Source organism: Amphiprion ocellaris, chromosome 16 (assembly GCF_022539595.1).
Source record: "Amphiprion ocellaris isolate individual 3 ecotype Okinawa chromosome 16, ASM2253959v1, whole genome shotgun sequence".
NCBI classification, from domain to species: Eukaryota; Metazoa; Chordata; class Actinopteri; family Pomacentridae; genus Amphiprion; species Amphiprion ocellaris.
This window is the reverse complement of record NC_072781.1, coordinates 11,623,599-11,635,588: the sequence shown is the minus strand read 5'-3', so window position 1 is coordinate 11,635,588 and position 11,990 is coordinate 11,623,599. Positions and strand designations below refer to the sequence as shown.

At 42.9% G+C, this 11,990-nt stretch overlaps 1 protein-coding gene across 2 annotated transcripts in view; it reads left to right on the top strand.

Annotated features, from left to right (window-relative positions):
- Positions 1 to 4,276: 4,276 nt before the first annotated feature.
- LOC111579231 (Kv channel-interacting protein 2) overlaps positions 4,277 to 11,990 on the top strand; it is a 98,710-nt gene continuing 90,996 nt past the window's right edge. Inside the window, exon 1 of one of the 2 annotated variants that reach the window (XM_035955532.2) lies at positions 4,277 to 4,634. In XM_035955532.2, the coding sequence (XP_035811425.1) occupies positions 4,562 to 4,634 (73 nt within the window). In that variant the 5' untranslated portion in view covers positions 4,277 to 4,561. The remainder of the gene's footprint in view (positions 4,635 to 11,990) is intronic. The other variant, XM_035955530.2, reaches the window with a different exon arrangement.

Below are 11,990 nucleotides of genomic sequence, written 5' to 3'. Positions count from 1 at the left end.
CCAAGTGCAGGAGAGTGACCTTGGGGTTGCAGTGAGAGCCAGAAGGTGCATCTCAATAGTTTCCTTCCCTTTCTTCTCCTCTCCTGCTTTCCCAGCTCGCAGTTTTTATCAATTACTTGCAGACACCAACTGTATAACCTGTTTGAGCTTTTGAGGAGGTGTGAATAATCTGGTTATAAGGTGCTGCAGGTTTATGGGGAGACCTGGATTAAACGGCTAATTCGGGCTTGATTTGAATTCTCTATCTTACAGTGTGCTGCTACATTTGCAGACACACTGACACTGAGCTATGAAAATGAGAGAAGCTTATTGTAAATATTAGCATAGGTGTTCATAATCCAGAGAGTTGATTTGTGATGACTTACTGGTGAAGTAGATCATAGTGTAACACTCGAATCAACGAGGATGCAGAGTTCTAATGAGAGTTCAGAGACATGTCATGTGTCCGATAGAGTAGGTTAGCGGTATGAAACAGTCATGAATAAGGAGCGTAAAAAGATCCTTGTCTTGTCCTTAATGTTCTCTGATGTTAAAAATATGAAGGCAAATAATACATTTCGAACAAAGCAGCAGCAGACCTCACTACCCAGCTGGCATCGTGCCCGGTTTCTGCTATTCTGTTCTTGGATACAACAAGGTTATTCCTGGGTCACTGCACAGTTGTGATGCGTTCACATGCACATAGGTTTGTCTATGAGTCCTGACCCCAAAACCAACCCTGCAGTCACAGACAGCCTCCTCATCGAAGACACGCTGATTCTTTTTATTTTGGCTCTGAATCACTAAATCCCCTCTAACTCACCATGAATCGATCTCCCCACTTCCCCTATCCTTCATTCTCGTACACTGCTCCTCGCCTTCATTTAGAATCCACCTCTCCTTGTCTCCTTTCATTTAACACACACAGAAATCCAATCACTATCCAATTGTCTGTATCTGTGAAATATTTTGTTGGTATTAGATGACAGAAAAAGCGGGCCTGGTGGTTATTGTGGGCCTCCCTCTGTTTATTGGCAGCGTGCAGGGTTCTAATGAAGCTTAACGGGGGAACAGCCAACTCTTTATGACCTTAGCTCAACTCTTTTCCAAGATACTTTGGTGCCATTCAGTCATACTCTGCACTGAAATTATAAATGGTCACAGAGAAACCGCCTATGCAGGCATCTATATGGTAATGAGGATGTGTTCATCCACTTGCCGCTACCAAAGTTTGATGAAACAAGCAAAAGCCAAGAGGACCAATGGTAAAGCTGGAGTGTAACACTATAAAAGAACATTGGTTACATTCAAGCCCTTGCCAAATGGGTTCCACACAATGCTGATAATGTCTATCAGGTAAATGATGCTGTAGTTCTCCGTATAATGAAGTTTTAAATCAAAGATCTGTGCCAACATTCCCACAATGATGCATCGGTAGCGATGCTTTCCTTTTTTTAAAACTTGCAATAATTGATTTGCCAAAGCTGAAGGGGGATTTACTGCAGCAATAGAGATGGAATATGCTACATCAGCTAGGAGTATGGTGGAAAAAGCTAGGAGGAATCAAAGAAAAGTTTCCAAAGTTCCAGTCGAAATGAAGAAAGGGATCGTTGTGAGGCATGCATCACCAGATTTTGCAGTGCAGGTTTAAGGTTTCTGTTTATTTTGTGTTTGGTCAAAATGGCAATGAGATAATCAGAGAATGGAGATCTGTCAAAGCAAGAGTTGGCCGGATGTTCAAATGCCAGAGTCATTTGTGTGTTTTTCCACTGTGTCATTAATGCTTGCAAATTCAACAACTGTCACCCAGCAGGAATACTAAGGAGTCAAACTCGTGTTGTTTGGACTGCCGGTGTGAAATGCAAACACAGGAAAACATGAAAATTCGTATCGTGGTGTATAATGACTGGCTCAGTCAGAGAAGTGGTTTTAAAGTGATGCTTCAGCTTTGTTCCTTGTTGAGAACAGCGGCTGTAGCCAGCTTCAATTAATATCATTACAGTGGACAGGTGGCATTTTTTCAAAGCAGGGAAAAGTATAATTGTGCCTATTATAAGTGACTAATGCAAAATACTAATCACTGGCAAAAAAAAATACAGTTTGGAATATATCAAGCATAATGGGTAGAGAAAAAGTGGTTATGTGAGTGGATGGAAATTCTGTTTTTAATCTTTTCTTATGCTATATTATTTTACAGTGAAAATGGATGCTTCAACTGCATCTGAAAATAGTGTATGACTAGTGTCAATGCAGTGGCTACAACAAATAGTGGCAAAAACACATGCTTTCAGAAAGACTAGACATAAATGGTGTCACACTTGTTTGTTCACATGGATAGAAGTTACAGCTTGTCAGGTAAGAGCTCAAATCCAGCCTTTTGTGTGCACCTCTACATCTGGCCTGTACAAAGTGTGAGCACTGCTGGATGGTCAGATTTGTAAGGCTACAAAACTAACCCCAATATCACAGAAAAGTGTGCTGGGAGAGTGGATGTTGGACAACCCCATGAGCACTTCAAAGCCTCCTCAGGTCTTTGGAGTCTACCATTGCCGCACGGCAACAACTCGACTACTTGAAACAGCACGGAAATTTCTGTGAACCAAATTTGCTCATTTGAAGCAAAACAAAAATCTTCCAGTGAGGTTAGCAAAAATGATTTGATATGCTTCAGAAATGAACATGCAGAAATATCTAGCCAAATATCATTTAATCTGAAAAATAGCCAAAGAAGGGCTTGGATTTGAGGCTGTGTATCTTCACACGGGCACTGAATTGTCAAAAAATTTGAGTTAAAGACGCTAAAATCGAGATTATCTCTCAGTTTCACTAGTCAGATGTGTTTATTGGCTCTAGCTGAAAATTAGAACAACAAGAATAGACCATCTAACTAAGAAAAACTACTACACTACCACTCAAAAGTTTGGGCATACTTTCTCTTTCATGTGAATACAGAAAGTGTCCAAACTTTTAACTGGTAGTGTACCTTGAAACAAACCTAATATTGTGGTGCATCTCAGTACTTCACAAATGACTTATTTATCTTCAAGTGAGAAAAAAGAAAAAACAGGATTTAATTGGTCTAAAATACAATACAATGCCTTTCTTGAATTCCTTTATAGCAGTAAATGGCTAAACTACAGCTACCAACTTTGAACTGCAGTTGCATGTAGAACAGAATCTGTATTTCTTGTCTTACAGAGGCAAACCTTCATTAACACCTGCCTGATCCAGCTCATATAAATGTCACACAGCACAGTATGACGATTACATCCCAGCCAGATCAAAGGTTACATAACATGAGGATTTTCATGTAGGCTTTATAGTCCGCTACGTGAGATAAATGCATATTTGAATGGTAATTTCAGTGACAGATATGACACTCGGGGCAGCCCAGTTGAAGCCAAGGTTCTTCCTGTGAACCTTTTAGTGACACATGTCAGATTCAGATGTCAGCCGATTCCTGTGAGAGCAGAATGGATGACTGAGCAGAGCGCTGAAGGAGATCTATAGCTCCCAGCGCACCAGCACAGTTTACGCATGGCAAAGGCCACGAACATCTACGTAACTTCACCGCACAGCAACAGAACACACAGATATTACAACTGTTCGCGCACGAGATAAATGAATGAACGGATTGGGGAGAGGGAAGGGGAGCTTTCCAGATTGGAACCCCGCTGAGATAATATAGAAAACTATGACTTCAAAGACAGATTGCTTGACAGATTGTGACCAAATGTCATAGTGTAGTAAGAAAACAGGAGGGAGGCAAAATGAGGCGACGACACTGAAAGGGAGAGAAGAGTGGAGAAAAATGGATAGACACAAGGCTTCCCAGAGCCTGTGAGTATTTATAGATCAGATATAGTCAGAGCATCTGCCTGGCAGCAGCAGTGTGCTCCTTGTTGCTTCAGCTGATGTCTCTGTACACACAAGACATGGTTGTTACTCTGTGGAGAACATTAGGAAAGGAAGTGACATTAATGGCAGGCAGAGGACCAAGTCAGAGTGGGATATGCATGAATGAAGACACACATATGGCTTCAGACCACTGGGGAAAGACGATTCTGTGTTGGCATGTTCATATTTTGTCCACTTGTTCATGTTTAGAATCTCCAAAAAGAAAACTTAATCAACCCAATCTATCTGTAGCTGACTGCTTTACAATTTGTGTGTGTGTGTGTGTGTGTGTGTGTGTGTGTGTGTGTGTGTGTGTGTGTGTGTGTGTGTGTGTGTGTGTGTGTGTGTGTGTGTGTGTGTGTGTGTGTGCTCGCGTGCGTGCGTGCTCGTCAGACCATGTGAGGATGCTGTCCAGAAGCGCGCTTGGTTCACTCAGCTCCTGGATGCCGAGAGCGCACACAGAAACAGACGCGGAGAGAACAAAAAAGCAACAACCAAGTAAACGATTCGCTGTCTCTTTTTATCGCATCAAATATGACTTGTTAACGACAGAATACTCGTAGCCATCCTCCGTGAAGGCGACAAAAAAAAAGAAAAACAACAACAACCAGTGGCATTTCCACAAAGACTCGCTAACGTATCAGCTGTTTCCCCACTGTTCCACATTCCGGCGCACACGGGGAATATGAAGGCGAAAAACCGTGACCAAAGCTTGTCGGACTCCAGAGAGCTGGACGGATCCTATGACCAGCTAACGGGTGAGTGAACCGGCGTCTGGAACACCGGTGGATGTTGCATGTTTGCCTGCTGAGAGAAGATTCAATATATGAAACCAATCATCTATAGAGAGTCGTGGTGCACCTAACTTCAGGTGGTTTGGAAATGTCACATCCTATTCGCCATTTACCAAACGATAAAAAAAAAAAAACAAAATAGACAATATTTTTATGGATATTGGCAATTTAGTTGTAGTGCACCACCGCTTGTATATGATATTTTTAAAACTAAGCTTCCATGGTAACACTATTTTCTGTTTTATTCAGCTCTCGTGTTCCCTCTCAAGTAGTTTATAGTTCTTTATTCCTGAAAGAGAGAGTTGAAAATAACATTTGGTGGGGGAAAAAAAGCAAACATATTGAATCTTGTCGGTGTTGCATGCTACTGTGGTTGCGTAATGTGGTGCGTAATGTTGGTGAATGATGGTTTGTTTTGCTGTCAAGAATTTCAGGACAACAGTGTGTGTTTTTCGCTGGCCTGGCTCAGCTACGGGAGACCACTTTATTATCTTCACGGTTGTACAAAGCGCTGCGGGCAGTAGACACTTGTCTGACGGATCTCATGCCCAAAAATTGTGGAGTTTGACCACATTCCGCTGCTTTCTTTCATATTCCCGTGAGCTTCAACTGCTGAAGTCTGGGTCATGGGTTGAAAAAGGGGGTTCCGCAAGTTCAGCAGGCATCTGATATTAATGCAATGTTGATTCTCACGCGGAGTAAATTCGTGCGTAATTTCGCTCGTGTTCGACCAGTAATGTCAGATATGGTCTCTTTCTCGCTGGATGCCTGTGCACTCGGGCTGCCTCCACTTCATCGGCACAGATGAGACTTGACACACATTAGTTATAGCGATTTAGTGAACCACTTGGTTGAGTGTGAGCGGGCATGCCTGCACATACCTATGGAGGTGCTCCTCGGAGAGCTGAGCACTCTCTTGAGGTGTTTTATCGTCACCATAACCTTCAATTGTCACTTTGCATTTCACAGCGTCCTCCGCTTATGCGTGGACCCGGTTTGCCTGTGAAGTGCCAGCTGCTTAAATAAACTGCTTGGTGTGATGCCTGAACACATCTCAGGCCCCGCAAAGGGCTGGTTGTGGCTGTCCAGACAGCTGTGCGCCTCAGGCTCGACGGGGACAATGTAATCTCGTTTGCACTCGTCCACGCATTAGCAGCTGAGCAGAGCTTTGTCACAGTTTTAATGCATACTAAATTAAGAAAAGATTGCAAGGTGTCCTGATGTTAGTAGTGCACAGACATCCAGTTTGAGTGCATGTGTGTGTGGGGATCCTCTGCTGGGTTTATCTGTGATTTTTTTGGTGTTTATTAAAGCCTATGTGTGGGTATGTATGTGTGGGGAAGTTAAGAAGCAGCAGCTTCACCTTTTCACTGTTGAAAGTTCAAAATAATAGAATATTTCTGCTGAAGTCAGGAACATCCATCAGCTTTATCCTTTCCCTCCTCCTGGTGGATCTTCTGAAGTGTCTTTGCCTTGTAACTTCACCTTTTGGCTCCAAATCAGCTGCAGATTAATATGTATGCTGGATTATGACTTGTATTACAGATGATTAGTAAATGTGACAGTGCAGGAGAGGAATCTTTCTGTAATGTAAACTCTTCAGGAGCGTCATCATTTTTCCCTTTTCTTCCATTTTATCTCCTCCCCTCTTTTCTCTCCAGCTTGTTGAAACGGTCCCTTGTGTCTGACTGTCCACACAAAGTCATATTGCTTTTTTAATCGTTGAGCAAAGGGAGAAAGTACTAAATCATTCACTGTGCCGGAACAATTTACTTCTGGCATAGTTATTAATGACTTTTTCAAAGCTCTGAATTGCATGGTTAATTCATCTTTGTGAGACGCTGTCAACTGTAAAACATATTTCGCTCTGATAGTTTGCATGCTTATTAAGGGGTGGCCCTTGCCAGGAGGCAATGTAATGAAGTTTTGATGTGGCTGAAGTTGTGGAGAAATATTGCCGGGCTTTTGTCTATTGCATTTTTTCATTTTATGGCAACAGCTGACCGCAAAGTGGCCCCAATGTGTAGCCTACTGTGTGAGTGTGACAGAAAGAGAACAAGTGACAGGTTATTTTCTGTATTATCTCGACTAAGCAGAAAAGGCCTACAGCGTGATGTGAGCGTACGAGAATGGATTCTTAGGTGGGTTTTGTGTGTGTGTGTGTGTGTGTGTGTGTGTGTGTGTGTGGGAAGGCTGGCTACAGGTGAGTCATTCTTCTTACTTACCAGCAACTTGTGAGTGAGCGAGGTGTGTGTGCGTGTGTGTGTGTGTGTGTGTGTGCTTGAGGCAAAGCTGACCGGTGTTGCTTAAAGGCAGTGTGGGTGGTCTCCACCCACAATTTGAGTGAAATGTAACTCTCTAGAAATAACTCCCTCTCAGCCTGCTGCATTGTGCCGAAGTGCGCCCCGCTGTGTGCGTGCATGTGTCGGGAAGTGTGCGGTAGCCTGGCATTCCCCCGTTGTGTTTAAGAGCACCGGCTGAGAGATGAGAGGTAATTATAGAAGCGTGGTGCAGTAATCTCCTCTTCCACCTCACAAGCCACACTCAGGAGGAATCATATCACCTACACACACACACACAGACACACACACACACACTATCTCCACATATGCATATGCGGCTTTTATCTCAATCTTGTCATGCTTCGCTTTCCATCTCCAAGTCCAGAATATTGTCTAAAGGCTAAATCAGTAGTGGTTGGATGGCAGCCTGCCAATCATGCCTTTGTTTTCTCTGATACTAATAGTGTGCGCATCATCGGATACATTGGCGGAGAAGACAAGGGTGTTAAATTTCAGTTTTAAATATTTTATAAAATATTTTAGATTGTGCTCCTCTATTGATTGAGCTTTTTTGCTATATCATACTACTCCACACGGATGTCTAAATTGTCAGAATATCTCTCAAATCCATCTTGCCAGACCCTTTTGTTTTGTCATTTTATCATTGGTCAGTAGTTTAACCATAAATGTTCTGTCTTCAGTTTGTCCTCTGTTTGAAGGTGAAGTTATTACTTATTCTCAACACTTTCGACATGTTTGATCAACCATATGTGACAAAAATATACTGCTTTCTGCTTCTCAAACATGGATATTAAGTGATTTCAATATATTTCAATACATACATCTGTGTTTTGAACTGTTTGGTGGATTAAAAGCCAAAATACATTTAATTTCTTCAGGTCACCTTGGCCTCTGAGAAATGTGATCGCCATTTCTGGGCAAAAGAATAAAAAGTAATCATCAGATTATTTCATTATGTAAACATACTATAAACTTGATGTGTTTGATGTCTTTTTCCCCACTCAGAGTGTACATATTTCATCTAAAGTATAATCAAATCTTCCACTGTCTGTTACGATTACAGCTCCAAAAGTCGGTATGAAGGATTCAAGAAAGCAGGAAATTAAAAGTTGTCTGCAAATGTGTGCATGTGTAAGAGAGTCTCAGATACATTCACTGTGTACACACACTGTCTTGTCTGTGTGTGTTTGTTTGTTTTCAGAGGATGTGCAGTTTGTGGTGGACGGGTTAAACAAAAACGTCCATCTCTCAGATTAACTTGGTCCTCGTTCTTTGACTAAATTAGCTGATAGCTTACTTTCCAGTAGTCAGCACAATCCTACAGATGCGCCGCTCAATCACTCAGGCATAGAAGTGCAAAGTGTAAATACAATCATAGACAAAAGTGACCTGTTGTGTTGGTTAAAGTGCAGCAGCTCAGCTCTTAGCTTGCCTCTCAGAGAGATATTTAGCCTTTGATTAATGTGGACAGTTTATTTCTCACACACAAGCAGCTCTTAATGAGTGATGTTAAGCAGTGGCAGTCAGAGCTGTGCCAAGCGTAAAAGTCAGGATGAACTTCACTACATCAGGAAACTAAGCAGTGAGAGACGTTAAAGGTGTTGAAGTGAAGGTTATCAGCTCGTCTGAAAGCCACATGACGCTATGAATATGAGCTCATCTTACAAAGTGCAAGCAATGGAACAAGAAAATCATAAAATCAAGTGAAACAATGACCGAATATAATGAGGAAATAAAACAAACATAGTATAAAAACACAATAGCACACCAGCAAGGAGCTTTAAAACCAAGCTCGTAGTTTTCTTGGGAATAAATAAGAGTCCTCTTGATAAGTACAGGCTCATATGTGACAATGAGGTCAGATACAGCAGTGACAGAGGCCTTAAAAGTCATCAGATTTCTGGTTGAAACAAGTGAAAAGGGTTTTGCAATAGTGGAGGCGTGATGAGATGAAGGTCTCTGAAGTGGTCTTTGTGTCTTTGAAAGATTCCTGGCCAAAGACTGGCTTCATAATTAGAGTTTAGCCTGAAGTCAACTTCTAGACATGGCAGTTTTTGCTGCAGCTAGAGCCGTAATGGCCACTGGCACCAATTAAAAGCCTTGATTCAATGTGTCATCCAATGTGCCAGGACATGTGTGGCACACGTTGCCTCTTCGGGGATCCTATCTTGGTTCCTGGGCCCGAGTTCCTCCCGGAAGTGCCAGAATTGCTGATGTGAAGTGACTGGATCCCTGCATGGAGGAATGCTTCGAGTGGTTCACTTAGGCTTGTCTGTCACATTGGGTCCTTCACCGAGGGGAGGAAAGAAGGCTGGGAAAATGAAAGATGCGAAGGAAGAAAAGTGGTAAAAGAAAGACAGAAGCAAAGTGCACTGAGATGGTTGCAGACATTCGCCAGGCAAATCCCAGCAGCGCTCTTTGGTTGTCTGTTGGCGTCGGTTGCCCTATTAGGAAAAAGCTCTTCCTGCTAATCATAACCTGCTAATGCGTAACTCCTATACATCATTTGTCCTGTAATAATATTGGGAGCTGGCCACACGAGACCTGAGTTCTTTTTGATGTTCAAATTCGTGCAACTTAGGGTAAAGTGGATGCTTGCATGTAGAAGTAAAAAAAACTTAGCATAATTACCCACTCGTCCTCCCCCCTCGTCATCCTAATGTCCCCATTATATTCCTAAATAATCTGACTGACAGTCCACCCCCTCAACACTGTCTCCACTCTCACCAATCAGATTATGTAATAGTATCATATATATTTCTGTCTCTAATAGTGTCTTCAGTGTCTTGCTTTCCACTGCTCTCTCCCATTGCCTGTGTCTGTGTCACTTCTTAGCTTTTCCATTGTCCATCCTCACACAAAACTGCCCCCTCTGACCCTTATCCTGCCTTCCTCCTCTCTGGCTCTGTCAAGCCACAATGGGGCCGTAGCTTAATAGGGCTGGAAGCCAGAATCAATCCTAACAAGTTTCAGTCTTTGAAAGAATCTACAGAGGGCCAGGCGATCATTAATTAAAATAAGCCCTGCTCACCTCTTCCTTGGTGCCTCAACCCCGTCTCCTCTCCTACGGCCCGTCTCTGTAAACACATTCATTTCTAAATGCCTGCAGGGGAAAAGGGAGAGATAAAAAAAGTGAGAAGATAGAGTACAAAGCAACAGGAGATGGGAACATGCAAAGTAGGAGCAGAATTTGGCTGGGAAACGTCAATGTAAATCTCTGATTAAGGGTGGAGGAATTAAAGGGCAGTGGGGAGCGATAGTGGAAGGATTCAGTGGGTTACCAACAGTTTTTTTTTTTTTACTCTCTACACCAATCTGATGCACCTACCTTGTCAGAGATGTTTATCAAGCGGCGACTGATTGATTGACTGACGGAAAGTGTCTCTGAGTGTGACAGAGTCGGTGTCATTCATTGTGTGCCTCTGTCTCACGTTGCTGTACTGTCACTCACAACATCTGAGCTGCATTAGAGGATGATTTTCTGTCCATTAGCTCAGCCATTCTCCATTAGACAGAGAATAACTCATCAGCATGGAGAGGAGGAGAGACCAGCAGATAGCCAAACACTACAATAAAGTGTAGTACAATGTAGGTTGTAACACCTTCTCCCTTTTGTTATGCCCTTTGAGTCATTCTGTATGTATGAGTACACAAAAGAGAATCCTCTGTTGTCAGAGGTTATCAGCTTGGGCGTCTCGGTCTGAAGATAGGGGATCAGTGTGTGTGTGCTGTGTGTTAGAAGCTGTACACACTTGTGTAGAGGATGTCTGAAGGGTATGCGTGACTGCCATTGACTGAGCGTGTTGAGGGGGAAGGATGTCGGGAGGAGTGTGTGCGCTGCCGTCTTTCCCTCGTACGATATTGCGACTCATTCAAGAAGATCGTCATCTGGCCGATCTCTTGTGTGTGATAAGTAAAACGGCACAAACAAGACGACAATAAGCAGCAGTGATTTAGTTGTAGCCTACTGATAAATAACCTACAAAAGGCATTCATGTTGTTCACTGAAGGTTGTTGAGGAGCAACTTCGGTGTGATTGACAGCACAGCGGAGAGTGATAAGGAGAGAAGTGGAGGTGATTAGACGAAGCCTGGGGTTTGCTCTTGTCAAAAGATAATGTTCATACACACACATAAACAAACGCATAAACATACACGCTGGGTTTTGGCCTGAGGGATGGCAGCCTTGCAGAGCACTGCAGCTGGTCTTACAATCAATCGGTCAGTTCAGATAGAAACCTGGACAAGGTTCTGGTCAATAATATGCACACGTATACAAACACAGGCGGATACATATTCACACACACATGCACGTGCAGAGCAGTCGGGGAGGGACGCTCAGTGGGAAAAGCCTCGTCAATATCTGTCAGTTAGCTTACCAGTCAGAACACACTCAGTGTCTCTCTGTGCACACAGTGTTTAAATGATCGGCCAATCAAGCCAAGCTTAATGGACAACGCCATGTGCTGTTTCTGGTCAGTAGTCATGATTAGTGATGCTCTTTTCATGCCACGCTGTTCTAAACTGCCACGAGAGTCTAATCTAGGCTGTATGAGGCAAAGACTTGTAAGGTTTTTTAGGGTCACAACTTAAATATTAATCTGTTGTGATTTGAGGCAAAGAGGTTTAATAATAATGTCGTGAGCTTAAGATTACTAAGGCCTTTTAAGGCTGCACATTACACATGACTGATTAAATACAGAGGAAAAGACGCTCCCAAAATCCCACAAGAACATGCTGTAAAGCAGAAGTTTACATCCATCTAACAGTTGCTAATTCCGGCTGCGATCTGTGGAGACAAGTCAAACAAATGGAGAGTAGATTATACGACCCAAAGAGGCACTACAGATGATGAGAATCCAGTTTGAACGCCCGTTCCATTGTATGGTGTGGTCATCTGAGCAGAGTGTAGAAATTTGCGAAACCAGCATCATTAGCTCTCTGGCAGGCCTTAGCCACCCTTGCTCTGGCCCCAAAATGGCTGCCTTTGTCATGGCTCCTCTGTCAGCCTGGGGCCA